General features: G+C 31.3%; 2 protein-coding genes across 18 annotated transcripts in view; one reads left to right on the top strand and one right to left on the bottom strand.

Moving 5' to 3' along the window:
* Positions 1–27,219, top strand: part of Dila (centrosomal protein dilatory) — a 67,797-nt gene that overhangs the window by 1,675 nt on the left and 38,903 nt on the right. Inside the window, exon 2 of the mRNA XM_070313962.1 lies at positions 1,898–1,934. The gene's annotated coding sequence lies outside the window, so the exon portion shown is untranslated. The remainder of the gene's footprint in view (positions 1–1,897; positions 1,935–27,219) is intronic.
* The window catches only part of Mmd (disintegrin and metalloproteinase domain-containing protein mind-meld), a 41,076-nt gene that overhangs the window by 1,084 nt on the left and 12,773 nt on the right, over positions 1–27,219 (bottom strand). For 2 of the 17 annotated variants that reach the window (XM_070313942.1, XM_070313957.1), the window contains exons 2-25: positions 25,045–25,098; positions 22,908–23,056; positions 22,612–22,668; positions 22,413–22,492; positions 22,186–22,252; positions 21,539–21,685; positions 20,878–21,081; positions 20,438–20,512; positions 20,196–20,368; positions 19,797–19,966; positions 19,514–19,677; positions 19,238–19,405; positions 18,538–18,839; positions 18,176–18,295; positions 17,974–18,055; positions 17,737–17,835; positions 17,187–17,340; positions 12,358–12,496; positions 9,909–10,061; positions 7,451–7,522; positions 5,614–5,762; positions 4,162–4,519; positions 3,127–3,243; positions 1,397–1,606 (exon numbers count right to left, since the gene is read on the bottom strand). In XM_070313942.1, the coding sequence (XP_070170043.1) occupies positions 1,397–1,606; positions 3,127–3,243; positions 4,162–4,519; positions 5,614–5,762; positions 7,451–7,522; positions 9,909–10,061; positions 12,358–12,496; positions 17,187–17,340; positions 17,737–17,835; positions 17,974–18,055; positions 18,176–18,295; positions 18,538–18,839; positions 19,238–19,405; positions 19,514–19,677; positions 19,797–19,966; positions 20,196–20,368; positions 20,438–20,512; positions 20,878–21,081; positions 21,539–21,685; positions 22,186–22,252; positions 22,413–22,492; positions 22,612–22,668; positions 22,908–23,056; positions 25,045–25,098 (3,463 nt within the window). Of the gene's footprint in view, positions 1–1,396; positions 1,607–3,122; positions 3,244–4,161; positions 4,520–5,613; positions 5,763–7,450; positions 7,523–9,908; positions 10,062–12,357; positions 12,497–15,107; positions 15,211–17,186; positions 17,341–17,736; positions 17,836–17,973; positions 18,056–18,175; positions 18,296–18,537; positions 18,840–19,237; positions 19,406–19,513; positions 19,678–19,796; positions 19,967–20,195; positions 20,369–20,437; positions 20,513–20,877; positions 21,082–21,538; positions 21,686–22,185; positions 22,253–22,412; positions 22,493–22,611; positions 22,669–22,907; positions 23,057–25,044; positions 25,099–27,219 lie in introns of those variants that run through there. The other 15 variants (XM_070313956.1, XM_070313958.1, XM_070313948.1 and 12 more) reach the window with 14 other exon arrangements.

The raw sequence follows: 27,219 nt of genomic DNA, 5'->3' as shown, positions 1-27,219 counted from the left end.
CAATTTTTGATAATATTCTTAAAAATTTCAATTAGTTAGTAGTTTCTTAAAAAAATAATAGTTGTGATGAATAAATTATAACAAATTATATTTATAATTTACCCGTGCAGACAATTGAACTTATATTACCATTCATAAAGTTCTTTCATATAACTTTATTTTAACGAGCTCTAAATTAAATTCAAGAATTGAACTCTAACTCTGTGAAGAAAGCATCACGTATACACAAGAAGTAAAAAGTTAATTAAGACATTCAAAGCGCGCGTGCGAAGCCTTTGGATTCATCACTACAATAGTTCTATTTAATTCAAAACATTCCTTCTACACATTATCTTCGAACATACCAACGAAGAAAAACTTCAGATAAGGATAAGTGCACATCGGTCACGGTGTAAATTATTTGATTGATAAAATTGATTGGAAATGTTTCTTACAATCGTTTTAGAAATTGAAAGATTCATTCTCGGCAATTTAGTTATGCAATGCAAAATACTAGAAGCAGCATATGTATGTGTGTGCGTGTGCGTGTGCGTATGTATATATTTGTGCGAGATTCGATCATAATTGTGGACTTTATCAAGTGTCCCAAATCTGTTTATATGTATTAACTTTAATTAAATGAAATTGGAAAGAACACGAAATTTATTTGATAAACATATAACTTAACAACGTTTTGATCAAAGCTATTTGAAAAAATATCTGGGGTAGATTTTGGGACGTACTCGATCGAGCTCATTGGCCAAATATGTGTGTTGTTATTGTTCGATCGTTTAGAGTAACATTCGCACAATGCAAAAGCGAAGGAAAAAGCGTGCAGACTTTCATGTTATATACATTTTGCTTTTCTCAATATTTTTTAAATTATATCATTTTATATTGATGAACATTTTTACATCAATATGTAAATTTTGTTATTAATTTGGTAAGATATGCAATTGCGAATTGCAAATTAAATCGTATATGCCGAGTCCATTTATACTTTACGTAAGTTTCAAATTCTCTCCAGCTAGTATATATAATAATTTTCATAATACAATTTTTTACCGTTGTTGAATATACGCGATGTATATATAACAATTATATATATAACGAGATTACAATTATAATTTTGTCTAAATATTTAAAATCCTGTTTTTTTTTGTCTTCAAATTGCGCCATAATTTTTATATTGTTTTACAATTATTTCGATGTCAGCTTGTCAATATTTTTGATTCCATTTTTCTTTTCGCAAACAACAATACATGCACCATATCCTTATCTGAGATATGCGCGACTTATCGTGGGACTCGCGATAGTGTGGATGTGATGTAGACACATGAGCCGAGAAATAATATCAATGAATAATCGCTACTAGCGAAGCCGTAGGATCCTTCGTGATGCAAGAATCTTGCGATACCTTTCACAATCGGGTGTTTCACCCCTAGTATTTGAGCCTCTGTCAGGATCGGCAGTTTCATAGATACCCTCGTCCTCGGGGTGCATTTGATGGGAATGTTGATGGGTGTGTTGATGATTGCCGTAAGGACTTCGAGACGTTGGTTGACGATATCTACCGTAGACGAATCTACTAGCGTCCTCGTCGCGGCCGCGGCTACATCTTCTGCTTCTACGTAGGAAATCTAATCAATTCCTACATAGATCTACGCCACTTGCACTCGCAGTTTATCTAAGACTTCTATTTGCTATTTAAAAGTTAAAAATATCCGTCCCTCTCTTGGCATTTGATAAATTAATTTAGAAACAGAGAAAGATATTAATATTTGATATTTATATAAAAAATATTCGGGGCGCTTATCTATTTATTTGTTTGCTCTCTTTCTTGTATAATTAATTCATTATTTCTGTATGTTTATATAATTCATATAATATAAACAATTATCTTGTTTATGTTCTCTAGGATGCAGCAACAGCGACATTCACCATCTGTGGTATCGGTAAGACAATTTCGCTTGACGTTGAAGAATTCAAGTTTCGCTGCTACTAATATTTTAATTCTATCGCAATTAATTCTTTATAATCAAGCTCGTTGCGATTATTTAGTATAAACAGACTCCGCATTTTACCTTGAGTAAATTTTCTCTATATAAATATTTATTATATATTATATGTATATACTAAATGTGTATCTCCTTTTTTCCGTTATTCTTGCGCGTGTTTTATTGTAATCTACGGTCTCGCAAAACATCAAATATAGTGTCTGATATACATAAATAAATGCGTCGAGTTTGACAGCCTTTTGATGCGTAAGATAGGAAAAGCAGAATAAGATAATAAGTTAACCCTCTCATTCTATTATAATTATTCGATTATTATATCCATTATTCTAATAAAAATGCATTAATTTGCATATTTATCTCTATTTTTTACTTTTTGCATATTTATTTTGAAATATAAATTATGGATATATTATGACAATATATGAAAGTTGGAATTATATATATGTATATTATATGTAACACCATATTTTCTAAGAAGAATTTAACTCTTGATTTCTATAAATAGATAAAAATATACGGGATTAAAAATAAAAAAATAAAGGTTTATACATACAATATATATATTTTTTATCGCGAATATAAAAATTATATTTCAAATTACATAAATTATCTAAATAAGAGAAATCGATCAAAAATATATGAATTTATAAAAATATAAAGATATTTATAAAAATATGGAGATATTTAATTTTGTATATAAATAGAAATATTTACAAAATATTTATGAAAATATATTTATAAAATATCTTTTGAGACAATCTGTAATGTATGAGAGGGTTAAGATAATATAAATTGGCGAAAGAGAAGATAAGCAATTCACAGTGAGAGTTATAGCAGCGTGTGAAATGTCTGCTGAAATGACGATAGTCGTGATTAACAAAGTATGAAAAAGCTCAGATATATTTAGTTGATTGGTTCGGTAAGTACGTATTGTTGAAAATTGAATTGAAACAAATATATCTATTTTACAAATGATTACTAAAACATCTAAGAATATTTTTTACGTATTGTAACGAACATCTTCGAATAGTTTGAAATTATGGTCTGCACTTTTCTCGAAGTTCAGGCTCTTTAAGTTTAAAAGCTTGTCTGATATAAGCGCGCGTGTTTTTCTCTCGCAAATTCTTACCCTTGAGACGACTCGCTACAGACAGAAGAATCGATTCTGTAGTGTCGATCCGGTTCGCCTTCGGATATTCGAATCTCCTCGGATCCACTCGGACTCATCTGGCCAGTCAAGTAAGGTCTGATGACAGATTTAAACATTAATATGTCTTTAATTTCAAGAAAAGTTTAAATGATTATCACATTTCACAAAAATCGAGCAACTAGTGGATGCGGTATATTATTATAAAATCAAAGAATTAAAAATTCCGAATTCTTCAAAATTTTATGATCTGAGGCTCTAAAATCGATATTCGAATACCACGCATTTAAAAAGGCATACCGTTTGAGACCTCGAAAAATGAATACATTTTCTAGATTTTTTTGCAGAGCAACGATTTGATACAAATTTTTAATTTTTTATAATATTAATACGATGTTATTAACAACTTGAATAAAAATTTTCAGCTTAAGAAGAAATTTTTTTTTTCTAAGTTATGAGAATATTTGCAGAGCTTCTCCAAATTTTAGGTGGCTGCATGATGTGCATGAAAACGTTCGTAGATCATATCCGAAATTAAAAATACAAGCTTTTTTTTATTAAACATGTTAATAGCTATCTGCTATCCAAGCGTTTTTTCAAGATCTTAAAAAATAAAAAAAGGGCAGCATGTTGAAGAAAAAAAAAATTTCGTTTTTTTTAAGTTCATTTTTTTGTTCATTTTTAACAAAAAAATAGGGAATCGGATTTAAAAAAAAGGCTTCCGAGTTTTCATGCACGCAAAACATAAATCTGCATAACTCCAAAAACAAAAATTTTTTCTAAGCTGAAAATTTTTATTTAAATACTCAATAATATTGTATTAATAAAAAAAGTCGTGACAAAAAGTTTTTGTCAAATCGTTGCGCTGCAAAAAAATCTAGAAAATATACTCATTTTTTGAAGGTTCAAACGGGTATGTCCCCTTAAGGAATTATGAGTCAAAGGATCTGACGATCTAAATCCGAACTATCTAAAGCGACATCAAGAAATTACTGTTATACGTAAGATTCATCTCACCTCGTAGTTGCTCGATGCTCGAGTTGACGAATGAGATCCTCGAGAGTGCGTATACGAATAGTGCCGCATGGGGGTTGCAACTCCACGTCGTCGTCGTCATCCTCCTGTCCGTTGTCGATGCCGTTGTCGATGCCGTTGTCCTGACCATCGGTGTCCTTGCGGTAAACATCGGGATAACCGCATTCGGCCAACGATTTGCGTAGCGCGTCTTCATCCAAAAGATTGCTGCTGCCCGATGGGGTGCCCGCGAGATCGCGACGACTCGCCGCGTTTTTCAACACCTCGAGTATGTCCTCGTGATAGCCATTCAGCTGATTCAAGGTCCTTTCTACATGCTCGATTGCGCCTCCACCTAGTCCTGACGAACAAGTGACTCAGAGTTACCGCTTCATAAAAGAAAATTCTCAGGTGGTGCAGTTTTTGCTTTAACTTTTCGTGCGCAATCCATTTCTTCTTCGGAGATTTATAAATTTCTCTCATACGTATTTGTAGATTAATATCTTATTAGTTTTCATAGAATGTAAAAATTATTCTGATATATCTGACTTGCACAAAATAAAATGTAAATTTATCATCTAAAATTAATCAGCGCATGAGAGAGTTAAGTGATTATAAAGTTCTTTCGAAGATTCTTTTAAAATAGTCCTGTATTAACCCCTTATATCTTGGGATAATATTGAATCTTAAAGTAAATTTTTAATAATATAGTATAATATCTAAAATTATATATGCTGAATTAATTTCTCTTATGATGAATCGGGTGATGAAAATGAAGCGTATGAAAATTACTGATTTATAAAGGGTTAACGTTCGTGAAGGATCGATCCAAGAAGTTCGATTTCGCAAAGAATCGAGAGATATAACCGAGCGTGTAGCGTGCGCAAGATTGTAGATTTTTTAAACGCTTGATTGCTTGGATTCTAATGTAAATTACGAATGTCAAATTTAGCACATTCCCTGCATAACAGTATCAAAGTAGGAAATATATTTATTTACAATTAGTTTTTATAATTAACAATATTTTCTGCTTAGAAAAAACGCCAAGAACAAAATATTTTTATTTAATTTTCTTAATCTACACGTGTAAAAAAAAAAATAGATGAATATAATTCGATAACTTATATATTAATTCTTTAAACACAAACAATTTGTTAAAATTGTCACTGATATCTTCCAAAATATTTAATATTGATAATTATTTAAAATGCTCAATGAACGACGAAGAAGAATGTTTTATTAAAGAGTTCTTTTTTTTTTTTTTTTTTTTTTTTTTTTTTTTTTTTTGCGACGATACGAGACTACGTAATTATTCGCATAACTTAAGCTACAAGTTCGATTATCTGCTTGATCTTTCGATTCACTGAACTTCGAACTCCTTCTAGTTACTCTTCACGAGATATCATGAGTCATTACGCCCACTCGTTGTGTTACAACTATCAGGTATTACAATACCGTAACCACCGTGTTTCTTTAAAATTCCCTTCTCAGGCAACTTTGTGAGATTGTTCGGTGGAAGATCAATGAAAGAGACAACCTCCTCTGCTCCCGTACCTCCATCTTCCTCCTCCATGCCGTGTCTCTTCGGCTGCGGTTTATGCTCCCTGAAAGATCGATCAGACGTATATCGAGATATTTACTTTTATCATTATTTTCTTCATACTTTGTACTCTTTTCTGTTCTCAAAAGAAATGTGCGGTAACTCAATCGAATCAATTTTTTAAAAGTGTTTATCACAAAAACGAAATCTTTAAATCTTAATTATTTGTGTTTCCATCTTATAATATTGTATTATAATTCTTATATTTATAATAATACAACCTCATATGATATTACATATTACATAATTTTAGTACTATATTTATCTCATATCAACTGCAAAATTAAATGCGAAAACAAGTTTGTACATTTTTTTGAAACTGATATTATTACCAAGATTCTTTCTCATCATGGGTTTCTTAAATATTGCCTATCTGGTTTTTCTTCTTCTTTTTTTCAATTGGACAGGAATCCAAATCTGGCAATGATTCATAAAAAAAAAATCGTTTAACTGCAGATAATAATCTTCGTCTCTTTGAACATAGATAATTTTGATTTAGTTATTAAACAATCACAGTGTCTTTATTCAAATAAATTATTTTAAAATAAAGATATATAAGAAATTATAATAAATTATAGAATGATATAATTGAGAGCGTTTGCAATGTGTGTGCTGCAATTTTATTGATTTTGAAATAAATTGTCGATAAATTGTAATTACTATTGCAATTGCCTTATCATTGCCTGCTTGCATCTGTCTAATTGTGAAAATATGAACGGTGATAATATTTAATGATATTTGATCCTTTTGCGATGAAATGCCAAGTGAGAGATTAATTTTTGGTGAATATTTCGTGCACGGTATCGTTCATATTTAATATAATTAAAAACAAATTATATGCCAGGTAGCATCTGTACACGAAGTACAGTGTTTCTTTGTGCAGAAAAAAATATATCTTGGTGACAACGAGACGTCCCGTATACAAGTGCACTAATCATGCAATAAAAAAAGAATTCTAGCGGAATAAAATAATATCGGTGCGATTGATAGCAATAAGCGTGCGAGGATCGAATCTTTCATATTTGGTTCGACCACAGCGTGTGTGTTGCAAAGTCAGCTGAATTATTGAGATTTGCGGTTGTGCAGAAAATGATTTCGTGCGAAATACGAGAAGAAAAATGAAAGAGGACTCCAGGTCGGATTATTTAACAAACGTAATTAGATGCAGAGAAAAATCGACTCTGTCGAAATTTGCGAAACTGTAATTACAGCAACAGCAACGCGACAAATGCTATTTCCGGTGTCATTGAGACACAGAAGGACTGCCGATTGATAATCGATCGAATCGCAGCAATGCTATGGTCCAAGTAAGGAACAAAATCTGAATTATGCACAGATAAACTATGAACAAATGTACAATCTTAGAAGGATATTATTTAATTTAGCTTTTTTTCAAATTTTAATTAACGATTGTTATATCGGCGATTTATTGATCTTTAATAATTAATAAAAGATATAAATGATTATTGATGATTATTACAATATAATGATATAATTATATATATTATATCAATCGAGAAATATCTACCAAATTTGATTTCTCTTTCAACGGATTGTCCGGAAAAAAAATCATTGAAAAAATCTTGGAAAAATTTTTCGAAAAAAGATCAAAATCGATGTAAAAAAAAATGATTCCTTGATTGGACCAATTGATTGACAGTGAGAGATGACGACGAGACACATGAGACTTACTTGACTCTTGGCCCGTCGGTGGCGGCGACGTTATTCGGGGGTCGAAACAGCACGCGCTGGGTCTCGCCGCGGCTAGAAATATACTAATATAGGCATGCCGCGGCTATTCTTATTAACCCTCAACTGCTACGTGCACCGTTCATTTAATCTGCTTATCATTCCAATTCCGATAAAAAATATACTTCTTTTTCTTTATCCTCTCAATAATAAAAATATTCTTTATATTAAAAAATCTAATTGCTTCATTATTTATTATTAATAATGATATATTGTCCACGCTCGCGAAATTATAATGTAATAAAACTTTAATACATTTTACTTAAATTCTTATTTTCTTTACGAGACTTTATAGACCTGTTCGTTATAATTATTTTTGTTTATAACATTAATCTATAGTCTTACATTGAAAAATTATTATATATTAGTCTTTAATAATCAAAAGACTTAATAATTAAAAAAATATCTCGATTAAAAAATTTTTAATTACTTAAAAAGATATCTGAAGACGACATGTATATATATATATATATATAGATATCCAATAAAAATAAGTAAAATTACTAGAGGTTGCAATTAATATTTTTCACCATGTTAAAATTAAATTATCTACACTGAGATTAGCGCTGCACTCGTTATAATAATTGAGGGTTAATAAAGTTTTTTATGTGTAATGCCATCTTCCACTTCTTTACTTGCGGAAAAAAATTGACCGAGCTATTAGACTCGTAATTTTCTGTCGTTCGCGCGCTTCGATTTTACTACCAATAGACAGGATTAATAAATAAATAGTTTTTTTATAACACCTATAAACTATCTCGCGGAAAAAATTTTGATTAGCGCTTAAAGCTTTGGAGTGAACAATTTATAAAACAATTTGTGATGTCACAATTAAAATTATTATCAGGATATTTACGAATCGGAATACAACTTTGCGCTGGAAAAGATACATATCTTACTAAAATATATAATAATAATTTTATATTTTTCTACTTAATATAATTTATTATATCTCTGCATATTATTTTATAATCCTTCAAAAATTCGATACTTTATAATATTCAAATATCTAACGCAATTAACAATATCAGGAAGATCATTACGAAGCGCATACTAAAAGCTTATGTAAAGTTGAGGAGTCAAGATTTACCTGAAATAAAAAGGTATTGAACTCCTCGCAAAGTCACATTGATTCAAGCAAACTTTTCAGCTCATTTCTTATAAAGCTGCCTACGCATTTTTAATAATAAGCTCGTCATACAAAATGAGCCAAAAGTACAATTAAAAATGATGATTTATATAGAAAGAAAAATTAAAAGGGAGAGAAAGAGAAAGAGTAAAATATTATAAAAATTATCTCACAAATATGATAATAATCAATCACCTTTGGCTCTTTCTGTAATTATCTATATTAGGAAGATGCGAACTGCGTTCATCGTTACATAATGATAACGTTCTTCGAAAACGATCGAACGACAGAAGCATTTCGAGCTGCAATCAATCCTACATTATACATTGATAAACGCATATTACTTGTTAACATCTGTAGGATGTATTCTGGGACATCGCGATGGTTTAATAAAAGAATATGTTTAACATGCATATTAAGATTTGCCGATTGCGAGAAATGATGAGAAATATGATGAAAAATGAAACGGGATGTAAGATGTAATGAAATGCTCTTATTAACATGTACATAATATTTATATATATATCAATGTGTACATTCGGTTAGTAATGTACTAATTTATATAATGCCCATTATTATGAAAATCTTTAATTTGTCAATATCTTATCTTCAGTAAGAAAATCGACATCGTTGCTAGTTAATTGGGGTTATAATATAATTATGTAAATTATTCCGCTAGTAATTTGCTTAAGATTTCTAATCCTTCGATATGCCGATGTCTTTGTTAGTACATCTTATCTAAATCAACGCAACATTATTTAATTAACACCAAGATATTTCAATTATATTTCAATTATATGAAAAGAAAAAGAAAGAGAGTTTCAAGTAAAATAATAATAAAATTGAAAAAAATTTATTGTTATAAAATTTTCAAATTTTTGAAAATAAGAATTAATATATACATTTTTTTTTTTTGCTAAAAGTATAAAGTATATTTAATAAGAAATTAGAAGAGAAAATTAATCTGGTAATATATACCGTAATTAGATTTTAGAAATTTATGGTATTTTTTAATTTACGAACATTAACTAATTTGTGTGTGTTTGATCATATAATTGACATATGATTTTGAAAATCGATTCTCTGCTTTATGCGCCGGTAAATATTAAAAATCCCACTTGACAAATTCAATTTTAATGTTTTCCGTATACTTCATTTCTTGCAAAATCTGATAATTTTTTAACATCCTCTTTGGATATACATATATTAGAATATTCTGTAATTTAAAATAGCCAGTGACTAGAAAAATAAGCAACGAAATGACCGTCGTACCTGTAATGAGGCATTCTGCCGAAAGTGAGGATCTTGTTGACCGTGTCCAACGCCGCAGCTTCCGCATGATGATTACCGGAAACTCCGCTGTAGCTCTTCTGCTGCGGCTTTTTCGAGTACGGCGGGTCATATTTCTGGACGGTGCTCTTCCTTCTGCGAGAAATTCGCCGATTACGCATAGCTTGTCGATTCGTATTACGGGAAAAATTACGGGTAAAGCACATGCGGACTAGCGGGAGATTTGTTTAAAGTTTAAAGTATCGAGTATCAATGGATTTAATAATGTTAAGAGGGATGAATAGCGACAATTGCGTGGACTAATTAATATTGTTATTGATTACAAACATAGTTGCCAATGTACAATTGATTAATTATAAAAAGTTTAGTTTGTATTAGTTATATTAATTGATATTAAAAAGTTACCTGAAATAACTGGAACATAGAGATAATTCAGATAATGATTTTCTGTGTAATACTAATCTAATTTTGAACTTTTTGAAATATATATAAGTCCTTACATATATCAAATACACAGATAAATAACGATATTTTTAATGACAATCGAATATAATAATTGATTGAATCTTAATTGACATTGATTAATGCGCAGCACTTTGCAATATATCTCATAATTATTGATATTCAATAATGTTCAATACTCAAGCAATGATTGTCCTTGTATCGATTTATTCTGACAAACGAGTCCATCGGCGCAAACTTGACGCTGATAATCCCTCTTAAGCTGGCGGACGAGGCTCATCAGAGTCTACATACATAATTCTGTGATCATAATTATTATTATGAATAATACAAAGTTACATTACAAAAATTCGCGTTTCGATCAACGTTGTTTAAAATTTACATTCTTGCTACAAAGTCAACGAATTCTTTTGGCATGCAAAAGTTAATTTTGAAGCAAAATAGATAACCAGTCAATTGGTACAACCGCAGCCGCCTTTATAGGGATCACCTTCCACTGCAGTACCCATTAACCAATCAGCAAAAAACAAATGACAGTTTAACCCTAAACAGCATTAAGTTCAACGATGTAAGAAAACATTTTTACAAGATATTTAACAAGTGATTAATTTATAGCTATCTTGTTTTGGTACGAAAAATATAAACATGAAAATGTGAAAAAAAGATATAAATTTTAAAATTTATATAAATGTTGAAATTATTATAAACTTTAAAATTATTATTTAAAAAATTAACATTATTATAATTTTTTTAAATATAGAAATATATTGTACATATACTGTTTAAGGTTAAATAGATGAGATAAGTTAAGTAAATAATGAATCATAAAAGGGTAATAAATATTTCGTTTCTGAGTAATAAAAATTTATATCAAATTTTTTTCTTGTAAAATAAAAATAAATTTTACTTTTAAAATGTAATATCATAGATAATATAGATAATTTGAGATAAATTTAATCATCAATTATTGTACTTTTAAAGGCAAATGTCGTAATATTTTTATATGTAACTCTTATATGTAACTCGCTAGCAAAGGAAATAAAAATTGGGATCGTGGTAAAGAAGAAAAAGTGTGTGAAGAAATATACAAGAGAAATAAGTACCGTGACTTTAATATTGATATGAATGTATGCATGTATTTGGGGTTGGTGCAAAAGTTCGTTTCGTTTTTTGTTTTTAGTGAAAAAAATGGGACGAATTTTTGCACCAACCCAATATGTATGCACAATATGTATAAAAGTATAAATATAGGCACGTGTGAGTACATATAATGTGTACATGCATAAAGAGAAAAGCGTATGTTAGGAGCGAAGCGTCATCCTCTTCGAAAAATTTGAAATTGAATTTCTTGACGCGGGCGTTCTACACTTAAAACTTCTATTTGCAATAATCTTTTAATTAACAATGAAAAATAAATATTTCTTAAAACTAAAACAACTTTTTTTCTGTAAAATTTGTAAAATATATGAGCGCTACTAAAGCCTATAGCTCAAAATTCTAAAGAGAATCTAAAGGACCTAATTGTATTAATTATATTAAATAATTGTATTAAATTGTATTAATTAGAAGCTATTATATATACAATTTTGTCAGAAGTATACTGTTATAAATAGGCATTGATCATCAAACGCAAACAAACTATGTAACTAAATTAGATAAAAAGGTAATAAAATAAAATTAGACTTACATATGGCAAAACTTATGTCACTATTAATGAACACTAGCATGAAAGCAACATGAAACAATTAAACCAAATATTAGCTAAGAAAAGAAGCGGTATTGCAAATTTCTCGAGGAGCAGCATTCCATTCTTAACACACTCTTTCCACTTTGCGCATTATACGTACAGAGAGAAAAAGGAGAAGAAAAAAAGAGAGAGAAAGAGAGAAAACGACAAAAAATGACGGAAACAGAGAAAGAAAGAACACAGAGAAAAAAGTTCTACTTGTGTATGTTTCTGCACACTAACCTGAGACAGAGGGAGAAGTTTTTATGTACTACGACTGACCTGTAGCAGAGAGCCATCAGAGCAAATACTACGAAAACACCCCCTACCACCGACATGAGCATACCAACTAAAAATACAGTGTTAGAGCCGTGGTAGTTCTCTGTATGCGTATTGTATGTATACGTAATTCGTCATCATCGCATCGTCATCATCATTAGCATACATCATCAGCATCACCATCATTATCATCATCATCATCATCATTATCGATATCATCATCATCGTCATTATCATCGGATGTGGCGAGCCATTGTTTACGCCGTCGTATAAATAGATTATTTATTTATTTTTTGTTTTGCAAAACGAGGATTTACACCATTGCAGTTTACGCAGTGCAGGAGGGTGGTTCGATTCGGTATTTTCGTATCCGAGTATCCCACAGCATGCAGACAGACAGAGATGGCAGACAGAAACAGACAAGAAACAGAGAAGCCAATATCAGCACGTGAAGAGAGACATACACATATATGTATATTATTATATGTAGACAATTGCGATCTAACACAGAGTATACATTTTTAAAATAATGTAATATCAAGATTTTATTTATCTTATTATTATCATTATGTTTAAAAACGCGATAAATGATTACGAACTTAATGCGATCCATTTTAGTATTATATTATAATATGCCAAGTTTTTATAATTAATGTGAAAAAGCAGAATATTTCACATATATATCTTTTTTTTTTTAAATGAACACTCCATATAACATCACTCTAATTATATCTATAAACCTCATAACTCAAACAATGCAGATTCAGCGTTATATTTTTATCATCGAAATTTAATCGTCAGCAATAAAAGTGAAAATCTGCAAGTTTCGAGCTACCAAGTTTCCGTATAATCAGGGTAATATGGCTTGACAGATTTTTAGAATTTTTTGATTCTCAGATCTGAGAATCCATATATCTTGTTAGTATTTAAAGACTTAAAATCTTAATCATGTAAGAATCCTATGAATAATCTATAGATTTGTAAGATTTCAAAAATCTCAGTATCCAAGGATTCAATGACATATAGATTCGTAGATTTGAGAGAATCCAAGGATTATATCATAATCCTGCCTTCATATTCTTTTTAGGAAAAGGCAGCTTCTTTCTCAATACTTCCAGTTTTATAAATATTCTTTTATCAAAGTTATAACAATATATGTATATACTTAACTATAAGTAAATTAAATGATATAGAAAATATATTTTAAGCGAACAATTGCCAAAAGGGTTAATATATTGTAGTTACTTAATTTATCAAAATATCGATTTTTCGCAAAAAATCTATTTCATTGACTCGAAAAAATCGATCGTTGTAACTTGCAAGCGTCCTCCAAACTTCAAACAACTGCGCACGATTATCAGTAAATGACGATGTTCAATAGGTTGTTCGCTAATCAATTTCTTTCATGCTTTCATAGGGCATACAAGCAGCTGGCACATTGTATAGTTTTTTCGACGTCGCCTTTTGAGGGACAGCCAAAAATTATGTAGAATGTAAACATTTTTATTTATCGTGAACATTGTGATTTGACAAATTTTATTTATAATTATCTAACATCTCTTCATTTGATATATAAAATTATTTATAAAAGAGATGTCGACGAATTATAATTTATAGGACATAATATTTCACAAACTTATAATTTATATCATATTCTTCCTATGCGTTTAATCGAGTCTACTCTCTCTCTTTTTTTTTTTTTTAATGTACAACGTTTTTTCAACACTATTATCGTTGTCCCTCCAAATGCGATAATCAACTAAGATCGAAGTCTTCGTTCGAACAACATAATCACGATGATCATAGCACACCACATAGTGACAATATATTATTAATATATAATATATAATATATAAAAAAAGATGTACATATATATCTTGTCATGTATGCGAGCGGTACAGACACAAAAACCAGCTGCATTCTATTTTTATAGAAAAAACATTATTAAATACAGTTGAGAGAAAGAGAAAAGAGAGAGAGAGAGAGAGAGAGAGAGAGAGAGAGAGAGAGAAAGAGAAAAGATACATTAAATAATATTTGAATTTTTAATAATTTACTTTATAATCAATAACTGTGTTTTTTAATCGATGATAAATACACTTAAATACTAAATAATATAATATATCTATGATTCAAGGATCTTAGGGAAAAACTAAATATATATTACGTAAAATATTTAAAAAATTAAGTAACTTAAGATTCATGAAGCGTAGAATTATAACGTAGTGTGAATTAAACAATCTCGAATTCACATCGTCTAGAACAACTATACTCTTTTGAAAAACTTCTTATTGTTAGCGAGGAATCTAGGATGTGAGATAACTAGAATCTAAGTGAATTGAAAATTGAAGGTATCGAGGACACTAAAGACGTAAGCGATCTAAATTGCAAAACACATAATAGGATCGGAGAAAGTTTCGGGAGAGATTATCTATACCGATGAGCTGAACACAGTGACTTTTGTTTCTGCAACTCTCGCGTTTATATGAAGTATGTGAATAAGAGTAAACACCGAGTAGAATAGGCTAAGAGTGATCGATATCATGATAGAGCATTTATGGCCGCGTGCGATGCCTCCTTATCATCATCATCATCATCATCATCATCATCATCATCATCATCATCATCATCATCATCATCCAGCTAGCCACGAATTACGACGACGAAGACGACAGGCCTTGATCGCGGGCGATCTGTTCCCGCTGTTACTGTACCTGTAGCAAACAGCCATTAGTGCAAAACAAAGGAAGACGCCGGTCACGACACCCACGAGGATCACTACCATCAATCCTGTAGACAGATTGTTGTTGGTGCCTCCTGAAATGATCAAGCATTTTGTGGATACAACCGCGCATGCGATGCGCATATGCGTGTCTTATTCGTGTACGTGACTGTGTGCGTTGCATCGCATGGTGATTTTATCCTAATATATGAAGATATCGTCCCTTTAATCGTAAAACTTTGTAACTCCAAAGATTCCGAAATCTTTCTCTTCTCGATAATCTTGAAGACACATCTGATACAAGCAGTTAGAAAGTTCTACAATTCGGACGATTTTCATAACACGTATTATTTTTGACATATATCTATATACTAATTTTAAGATAAACTACTTAATACGAGAAAGGAAGGTACAGAAAATTGGAAGGTACGGCAAATTTAAGAAATATAAAGAAATATAAAAAAAGAACATACAATTTTTGGAATTTCTCAAATCCAGGGATCCAAGAGTCCAAAGTTTTAAATCAAATTTATAGTCTTTTTTTTTTCTATAAACAATAAAATGGTCTAAAAATATTACTTGAGGGATAAAAGCGGGAATGTCGCATCCGGAAGGATCGAGAAAATATTAAAAGGATATATAATAAGGATACAAAAGGATCCTTCTTTTCCTTACTCTCGTATGATATATGAGATCGCATACGCATCTAATTTTATGTGCACAGCTGATAGTATGACCCTAAAAAATCTTATCGCGAGCCTAAAATCGATTAGGACAATCGACTGGGACCAATATTGTTGGAATTGAAAAGACAGTAGACTTCCTTTTTATCGAAAACGACATTGCTTTCGGCCAAAATCGTTTTTCGGCGATGAGAGAGACAAGGCTTATCGCTGATCGAATTACGAAAAGCCGTAGCTTCTATATCTAGCTCTATCGATCTTTAGTCTTCTCCTATTCTATTTTTCAATAGATTTTATTTAGAACTTATTTTCCGTTTGCGATCAAATACTTATTTAGAGCTCATAATTTCTAAATTGCAATTTTATTTATATAACGATTGTGATAAAAATAATTTTTTTAATAAAAATTTTAACGAGACTATAAGAATTATGATAAATTAAAGGATTCCGGTCGATGACCGGAAAATAATTAAAATTTTATAATTGTTGCAATTTTCTGAACAAATGCATCACTTATTACTTCGCGTAATTATGACCGATAACGATTTAATGGAAGTCCTCTGTACTCTCAATGATAATTAATAATGGTCGAATAACTCGATAATTAATAATGGTAAAGTATGAGAACAAGCACCACGATTGTGATATAATTACAAGTATTACATATTTTTATAACGCTTAAATTCTACGATATAAAATTAATACGAAATATTGGAATATCCTATTCATTCTCTCTCGTATCGTAATAATGTTATAAATAATAATTACTAAATAACGTACTTTATGTAAAATGTATTCTATCGAAAACTCAATTCAAATATTAACAGCATAATATCTCAGATTTTATGCAAGCGCATTTAAAGTATTCAAATTAATCTGCGAAATGCAGCCGATTAAACTTTTATTCACATCTTTCACATGTAAAGTATCAATAGCATATTTTTAAATAACATTTAAAAAATAATAATTTAAAAATTTTTTACGTAATTTATAAATTACTTTAAATTTCAGATTACATATTCCTTGATCTGCTGTCTTTTTAAAATGAATCATCGATATAAGAACGATAAATAATTGTATAGTAATAAATGCATTGAGACGATTATACGATTCTTTTCAGGCAATTAACTTTCCAGAAAGCATGCGTGTAGTAAATACGCATATATTTATACGAGTTGCGAACTCGTATAATAGCAAGTTATATAGGAATCTTGTCTGTTTTACATGCCTGCCAGAGAGTTAATTGTAACATTTTAAAAAATTCTGCAAGAATGATGGCGCATCAATTTCCCGCTTTTATCCTCTATATATATATATATATATATATATATGTTAATATATAATTAATAATTATGAAAAAATTTGGCGTAAAAAGTCACATAGCTTACCGTAGGGGGTCTCTTTCTTCTCCAGTTTAGAATCCGGTCTTTGGACTTCGGGCTCGGGTGTCGTCGGCAATTGCGTTGGGATAGATTGTGCTAAGGAACAGTCCGGTCCACTCCAACCGGGATGGCAGTAACACTTGTTAGCGTTCGTACATATCTGCGACAAAGCAACAAATTCGAGCAACGTTGCATATATGTATATTTAAGATTTAACATAAATTAATATAATTAGGTGGCATATTCAATGTGCCATTTAAAAATTTTAATCTCATAAATAATCATGAAATCAAAAAAGAGAGAGAAAGAGAGAGAAAGAGAGAGGGAGAATTAAATTAAAAAGATTCTAGACATTATTATATAGTTTCGATCGGATATAAGGGCATTTTTTTTAAATCAAATATTTCAAGTAATTCACACACACACACACACACACACACATAAATATATTCTTTTATTTTAATTTTTTTATATCAGAATTATTATTGTATATTTATCACTATCGTTTATTAGGAGCAAATTATTTATTAGATTATTTATCACGAAATATGCTTACGCCATTTCCCGAACATTCGCTGTTATCGTGATTACTAGGACACTTATTCTCTTGATCCATGTGCGGAAACTCGCTCGTACAAGTTTGATTTATGCAAATCTAGAACATGTAATTAGCAATTTATGTAACGCGTAATTAGGATAAAAAAATTATTTAGATATTATAAGCAAAGCTACGTATAATAGTTTTTACTGAGTGCGCAATTTGAATATAGAGTATTATTTAGTCAATAATTACCAAATGATCGCCGCAAGCTGTACCATCGCGAACCAATCCCATTCCTGGTATTTCGGTTCCTTCCACTCTTCCAGTCGTAGCTCTTATTAAATCGGAATAATTGGTTTAATAAAATCGCAAATTGTGACAAATACGATTGATTAAATATTAATATTCGATTATGTTTAAATATTAACAACAGTTTGACTCGTTAAATACTTACTTGCATTCGTACTCCTGACTCTTGATGGAAATTATAGTTCGAGAATAATAATCCTTCATTCCTTCGATTACCGGCTGCTTGCTTCCTTGTTGACATTGAAGGGACCCGCAGCGAACGTTTCTGAGGGAAAACATTTTCCGCCTTGACACTTAAATCGCTATTATATCTAAATTAATAAATTTTACGATTGGAATAAATTGATTTCTTTATAACATGATAATAATTGAATTTTTATTTAATATCATATGTAGGAATTTATGTTAATATAAATATTCTCCAATTGTTTTTCTCTATTTAATTTTTTTATCTTTTTTTATATTTTTTATTCTTTTATCCTATATGCAATAAAAAGGATTACTAACTCCGCCTCGCACTTGATAAGATGACCGCTGGCGTCGGTGCCGCAGTGGCCGTTGATAGATCCCTTAGAATTGAACTGCTCGAAACACTGCTGATCGGCAACTGCCCCGCCGTAACCCCAAACTTGTTCGCATTGCAAATCTAGGGCCGGACATACCCCGTTGAAGCAACGCCCGTCGTTCGCGCACGGGCTGCCGTTTTTCTTAAAGAAATCCGGCGGACACTGGCCGGTTTCGCCGGAGCACATTTCCGGTAAATCGCACTCGTTGGTCGATTCGCGGCAGACGACACCGCGGGCACGGAGCTACAATTTTATATTAATATATTATATTGAAAAAGCTTTTATTAAATTTTTTTTATTAAAATAACATATGTAAAAAAAATAACATGTATAAGTGACGTAATTGTCATTATTCGTCATATATTAATTAGTAGATGTAATTATCTCTTGCCTCTTCCCGAATCTGCATTCGCCATTTTTCATATATTTTACTATGTATTAAAGAATTTTGAATAATTTAATATTTCTTAGATTGTGTTTTGGATTGTGTTTGAAAGATTTCTTTGAGAACGAGTTGCAACAATGTATTGTATTGTATTTCATGTAATATTAAGCATAGGGTGCGCGTTTATCACTATTATGCCCTGGTATTACTTCCAGAGGCTTCTCGCTAAAGGATAAACGGTTCTTATCTCTCTTGCCTTGCAATTGCTGCAACAAGGACCGGTCGCGCATTCAGCCTCCGTGGTCAGTTTGCAGGTGATAGGATCGCAGCAAGGATCGTACTCCTTGCACTCCTCGATCGGTCCGCAATCGCATTGTTCCCCGTCGTCGATTACCCTGTTTCCGCATGATCTCCTAATCTCCAACTATAACCCAAGGCAGATTCGATCGATTAATCTTAATTGAAGTCCCGTTCCAGCCCCTCCCTAATTCAATCGAAACGTTAATTAATCGCAAGTAGATTTTCGATTTACCTCGTTTGGTTTGTTAAAAAGGCAGAGACCGTGGCCGCTCTTCAAGGCTTCTATATAATCAGTTTTACTACATTCCGAAAACTTGTACGGCTGAACGTTTTCTAAACCGACGATGGATTGAGCCATGATGCATCCGTGCCAGTCGCGGCAGTTGCAATCGTTTCCTAGAATTTTTTACAGAAAAATTTTATCGTTCCCGGAGAAGGAAATTATTCTTCCGCTTATACAAGAGATCCGATTATCGTATTGAAAATTAACATACATAAATGCATGATATACTCACTTCCATCGTCGTGGCTCATGCCGATATTATGACCGATCATATGAGCCATGGTACCAGCTAAAAGATGAGGCTCGTAAGTATTTAAATCGACGCTGATTCCTACGGATCTTTGGCTGCACACGGTCGATGGTACAGCCACCCCTGATTCACCACCTGAGAATGTCTCACCCCTGCCATATCGAAATATATATTAATTATTTATATATTTAACGATTTTATTTTTAATTATTCTCACACATTGGATTATATTCTCAATTTTTATTCAGAGAACTAATAATATTAAACAAAATAAAATTATCACCAGAATGGAATATGTATTTAGCATAAAAAAAAAAAAAAAAATTTTTTTAATTAGATTGGGAAAAGGATTAAAAATCGAATGACGAACAATGAACTGACGTGAGCAATTGGGTGGTGTCCTGAGCAACTTGATACATTCTCCGTGTCGTATAATCGTTAAAATTTAACAAGGCTTGACCGATGTCGATACCGTTATCGATTTGCGCCTGGTTGCTACCTTTCCAAGTTTCGATGTATACGACGGAGACTCTAGTGTTTAACGTACGGAAATACTGTAAAAAAATCCACAATTTAGTGTATATTCTGTCGAGATAAATAAATTACGCGCGTATCGAGTTTACCAAATCTGCGATATTAGCGACTTGGATGGCATCGTGAACAACCTCAGCTCTGGTACTACCGTTTCTTTTGTCAAACTACGCACACAAATAAATACAAGTATTATTATTATGATCATGTATATTAAAAATAAATATATTTAAATATATACACGGAAAAAAATGCTGTCGCTTCGATTAGACGTCGATGTTACGAGCTGCCGCAAACTTATTATAATTCATTGAATGATATTTTTATTGGGCCAAATATCTGGATTATTAAAACAATTATCTGATGATCATCGGATAGTTGTTTTAATAATCCAGATATTTGGTCCAATAAAAATATTGAATGAACTATATATGTTTGTGCGGCAGCCCGTGACGTCGATGTTTAATCGAAGCAATAGCTTTTTCTTCCGTGTACAAATAATAAAATAATAAAAGTATATAATAATGCGTACCATAGCCTTATCGATAATGATGGCAGTTTCGATGTATTTGGTTGCTTCACGGACGTCTCTTTTGTATCGATCGGAAGTGGTCTTTGATAGCCCGTAAGTGTGCTTCTGCCGACGATTTTTTACACGCCACTCAAGATTTCCCGAATTAGCGCAACCTTTGTTAACTTTTGTTCGGGCTTCAAATATAATGTGAGGATGTTTCTGCTAAAAGAGAGGCCTGCATATAGTTTATGTTCTCACCAGCCATCTTGTACACGTTCCCGACACTCGACATTCCATTTAATTATAGCACGACCTAAACTTGCGCGAAGCTATGTCTAATCTAGTAATAAAATCAAGCCAAATTAGCCGGCTCGAATTCGAAGCCTTTGACGCGGATTTAGTCGAGTCGGCGAATATTATTTCGACACAATGTTGTATGTGAGCTGGCACAAATTAGGCTTAAAATTATTCTGATATTTCTCTCGACGATAATAGCGATAATTATTAATCTTTTGTCAGTTGTTGTTAATAATCTCTAGTATAAAAATATTATTTTGAAGAAATATTTTATTATATATATATATAATAAAGATTTGTTAAAGAATTTTGATAGTTTCTATACAAGTGTATCACACACTTAATTTTCTTATAATAATTAATAAGATGTAATTTTACTGACCGACAAATCGCCGCCGTAAAACGGATGAATGACGAAAGTCTCGTTGCCTAAATGAATGACACCGCTGACACCGTTACACGTATGAAAAGCAGCGCTAGCTCCTGGATAATCTCTCACCGTGCCATGATAATAACAATGTTCTATCTCCTGTAAGGATTAACATCACCTTGAATTTTATCGTCAATGTTCATCAAATTTTATCAAGTGCGCCTTTCTCTTAATACTTAAGTCTCACGTGAATTTTAAATCTTCCCATTTACAATATTTTGCTTTTATGTTTGAGCAAAACGAGTAATGTAATACAATATATATATATATATATTATACATGTGACACTTTTTCCCTTCGTGATATTAAAATAACTGTGTCACTATTCGATATCTAAAGAACTTTTTTTATCTTATCCTTTTTAGCGCTCATGTTTGGAAAGATCTCTGACATGGTAATAAGACCATTTATATCGAAAGTAATTAATTAAACTAAACTCATTTTATAACAGCTTGCAGAACGAAATAATCAATTATGCAAGAGAATATATTTTTATCAATAATCGTAAATGTGTCAGTTCGCGTCACGTGAGTGACACTTAAGTTCATTAATCATTAGATTGTTGCATATAAGATTGTATTTTACTGGGAATATTTTACCTGTTTACTCATTTGTTCCGCATCGGATAAAAAGTCTTTCTGTATAAGATTTGGAGCTAGAAGTTGCCTGCAACGAAAAGATTTTTTTTTATCAAAAACATATATTAATCTTTTAATAAACATGAAAATGTTTTAATTAAATCTCTTACAATTCGAATCATTTGTGGTTAAAATTCTAGCAATATGTTAAAAAAATATTTTAATCAAATGTAATCGAAAATACTTACGTATTTAATTCTAAATCTAGGCGAAATTTGTGATTAAAGGCCTTGATCAGAAGGGATGTCCGGTGAAAGTGTCTCCCTGTCTGAAAATGTCAACATTGCAATTAATCTTCATCGCTAAAAATATTTTAAGGACAATTATTTGTCTCAAAAATTACATTAATAATTAAATAATTATCAAGATTTCTATTACGAAACTTACTCTCATTCTGCCTCTAGAATTTTGATATCCTCCATCTCCGTAACCTCTTTGAGGAAACTAAATTACATTGATACGATACAATTAACTATTATATTAATAGAAATATTTCATATAATTATAATATTAAAAAGACAAAAAATGTAAATATATTAAATATAATATTAAAAAACATATATATATATAAAATATTTTTATATAATATAATTTCTTTCATAATTTATAATTTTCCATAATTTTTATTGAATTTAAATAGTATCTCCGCGCAAAAAACAATGTAGAAAGCGACGTGATTTTACCTTCGACACGCCGACTTCTCTCGTGGATATCCCCATTTTCTCGTGATGCCGTAGCTGTACCGGATAAATGATCTGATAGAAATGGCCACCGATATTTCGTACTAGCTCCTGGTTTTGTCGATATTCGCGTAGTAGTCGTTCGACCTCACCTGAAATCAATTTCCATGTTCAATCGAATGCCCTAATTTTACCCCTCACTCTTTCCACTCACACGTCCCCCTACGATCTCTAATTTTATCTCGAATGGACTTTGGGGAGATTCATCGCGCTGTTGCCATTAACCTACTCTGCCAACCATCACCGTGAAAATTTTAGGCCATATGACTCAATAATAACGATGATAATAAAGTAGATTTTATTGTCTCATTTCCTCTGTATTCAGTTCTCTGTATTAGTCACTTTAATCTCGATTGATCCGATTTCTTAGGTGTGTAAATGGGAAATATTTTTTTTTCTCAACTTCTAAATTTCTCATGTGAACTTGACGATACGCGTGCATATTTTTTTAAAAACATTATGAGATATTATTTTAGTTTAATATTTGTAAACGAAAATTTTATTAAAATTTTGCATTTTTAAATTAATAACTTAATATGATTTAAATTTAAAATTATTGTCACATTTCTTCAATATTTTTAATTCTTTAAACAATTTATACTTTTTATTGCCATTTCCGTTTATCTTTCACTTGAGAGATTTCTGAACACCTTGCATATGGAGAATTCTGGTCACCCAGATAAACGATTGATTGCTTGAAAGCTCCTCTAAGCCAATAATGCTTATTCCACATGAGTCAAGAATTATTTCGCGTTCTTATTTCGAGAAATTTGTTCGCATTGTCGGAATTTGCGAAATTAATCCTTATTTTCGGGGTCGCCCGAATACATCGAGACTACTCGCCAATTAATTTATTCTTTTCATATTGCTCGTCACATCTCGTCTTTATCCTCCCGCCAATTATTGTTATTGCCGTAAAATTTTGCAATTAATTTAATCGACATGATTACCATTGTTATATTTTACTTTGCAATAATATCCGTTGCGGCAGAAATTCTTTTGCAACGGTTTTGATTTTTCATCAGAAGATTGTAACATTCATTCTTAGCTTTGTAAAAAAAAATATTTGAAAATTATATACTTGTACAATACAAGGCCCGATATTTTTTTAAACTTTAGTTTTAAATTGAACTCTTCAATTCTTTGTATTCTAGATTCTCTGTTACCAAAGCATGCCCATAATGAATTTTCCGACGCTTTCAATCTAGAATAATTAAATCATAAATTAAATCTCTGTATAAATAATAAATACTCAAGTGATATGTCAAATTAAATTAAATTTTATATTATGCCGCAGTTATTGCTGTTTACTCGTGTACGCTCAACACCGCTTTACATCCTAATCTGTAATTAAGCTTCTTAATTCCGACGAATCCTGCATTCAACGTTACATTATGTAGAATTTTCTCAGCTTTTAAAGCTAGATTAAAATAGATAGCTGGAATAATTCGTAATTTTTCTTCTCTTAAGACAGATTTCCCATTATACAATCGTCGTAATATCTAGGCCGGAATTCGCACCGTCGAGTTCTGTCCCGGTGCATTGTCCCCGTCTAAAATGTAATCCAATTTAAGTTTCGCGTTTCCGACCAATCAGTGGTGTTGACTTAACAATAAACCGCTCTCGAGGATTTGTCGTATCCTCGAGGATCAAGTTTCTAACGAAAGTGCTGCATTGCGGTCCTTCCACTTTACGGCGGTTTGTTTACGCAGAGCTTTATACAGCAGCTGTCGCAATTGCGCAAAAATTGCGCTAGCAAATGTTTGCAAATTTTTTAATTATGTTATAATAGATTCGTTACGTAAAATAACGACGGAACTGAAGTTCAATTATTTTGTTAAACCAAAATTAATCATCATAGAATAAATCAATTCGTGTTCATGCTCATAAAACTTTACTCATTGAATTTCAAAAATTTTACGAATTAGTTGATTATATATTTTAAGCTATGTAATTATTATTTATGATAATGGCGACAATTAAGTTTAACGTTAATAAATTTTAGCTAATTAAAGCGTACACACATATTACATAGTATTATATAATGTTTGTATGTCTATGTGTATGTATATTTACTTACCAACGGGAGTTTCCTCTTCTTTCCAAAAGGAATCATCTAAGGTGTAGTCGGCTTCTACAACAGAAGGAGAAAATGCGAAATTTAATAAATAATTTTGATTCTATATTCGATATAGTATACTATATATATATGATATATAATATATATATATATATATATATATATAACACTTATAAATATAACACTGCGCCATGGCATCCAAAAATAAAAACAATTTTTAATAAGAAGCAATTAATGTATAAAATAAATTTATATAGCTACACAAAAACTACTTTGTACAATAGCCAATGATTAATGTCTTAAAGTGTGATACTGACAACAGAATTAACAATATATATCGACCTGGTATATGTTTAGTGGTACATTTTAGTGGTTCATCAGAGAGTTTTAGATTAGAGATAGAACTTTGACGAATTTCCCCGAGCAAAGTAAACTTTGTCGAACATGTTCAAGAAATCGAAGATGAAAAGAAAGGAGGATCAAAGGATCTAAGAAGCTTAGGACTTTGAATATCTTATATTCAAAACGTCAGAATCTCTCAAAAAAAAAAATCTCAAGACAGTTGCTTTTTAGCTTACGATAAACTTTAATTAAAAATCGAGTTTTAATTTGAGTAGTAATTGCAAAAGTGTTTAATGTTGATTAGTAAAATATTTAAAACATACAGGATTTCATTAAATTTTTGCTTTAACAATTAATTTTTATTATCGATTTTGGAATTTTGCGATATTAAATAGCATGAAATATTCTTTACCTAATCAATCTATTTATTGACTGTAAAAGTATTTTGTTTAAAATGTCAAATACGTATTATAACGGTAAAGAGAACTAACGACGACGAATATTAAATATTTCAATATTGAAACATTCGTAATAAATCCGTTAATTATGCATCAGTTACTCGTCATATTATTGTCATATGTACATATTTACTTAACTTCCTCGCTCATCTGTTACACAAAATTAATTCAAAAAATGCCAATCTTTCTCTATTCGTATAGAAACAGAATAATTTATATATATTTATATTATTTAAATAACATATATATTATCTTCTATTTGTGGATATATGTTGACTCAAGCTTTTGTATTCTTTTATATTATTATTGTAAGGCCATGCTATGTGTTCCTTTCATATAAAAACCGTCGAAATGATTATGCAATTTATCATATCCTAGATTGCGACGTTCCGTCCATATGGTTAGCAGGGAAATGAATATACGGCGATATTTGCACTTTTATCCTGCGTAAGGACAAGAATGGATGGCTAAACTTCTTCATTTTCGCACGAAATTTCTCGCCTTAAAATTCATAAGATGGACGTAACGCCGGATAAAAGAACGGCAGTTTGCACTGGCCTACTTCCTACACTGGGGCACAAAAAAATCAGCCGTAGGCGAAGTCGTCCCCGAATGGATCGGAGTCAATGACGCGACGGCTCTATAACGGCGTTTCTTAACCCTCTGAAGCCCTTCGGGCCTTTCGCGCGAAATCGGGAGTACTGCTCGGCGAAATTTCTTTTCAATCATCAATGTAATGTTTATCGACAAGCGGATAGTTTTTATAATTTATAATTGTACGCATTTTTTGTGTAAAATATGTAATATTAGAATCTTCGAAATTTGCATGGATGAGAGCAGAAGAGTGTGAAAGATGGTGAAAGTTCGATCATTTGACAAACTTAATAATTGAGTTATCTAGAACTTGAAGAGCTCGAAGGACTCTGACATCGCTTAAGTTCAACGGTATCATTTGCCGCGAAATACAGGTGCATCTCAAAAGCTGCTATTTGCGCAAAATTCATATCCAGTATATACACTCACGAGGAGCTTAATAATTCAATAATCTAAAATTAATTAAATCGAAAGCTCGAAACATTTCTGAATAAAAGATCCAAGTGATCCGAACAATATTTGAGGAGAGAGATAAGCACGCGAGAGGGATAAAGCGTCCCCAAGGACCAGATAGGTTCGAGATTAAGCATCATGTTGCCGCGTATAGAACTGAACAATCAGTTTATCTAGAACTCAAAGAAGAGCCGGACTTGGAAGAAGAAATTCTAAAATCCTCCAAGTTTCGAAGCATCGAAACTGGAGCCCCCGAAAAGAGAGTACACAAAATGCATGAGAATTCTGATTGAGATTAGATTCGAATTATCACCCTTGCATGAAAAAT

This window comes from Polyergus mexicanus, unplaced genomic scaffold (assembly GCF_030449975.1).
Source record: "Polyergus mexicanus isolate NDT 795.1 unplaced genomic scaffold, iyPolMexi1.0 SCAF_26, whole genome shotgun sequence".
In the NCBI taxonomy this organism is placed as follows: Eukaryota; Metazoa; Arthropoda; class Insecta; order Hymenoptera; family Formicidae; genus Polyergus; species Polyergus mexicanus.
This window is presented reverse-complemented; position numbering and strand designations above follow the sequence as displayed.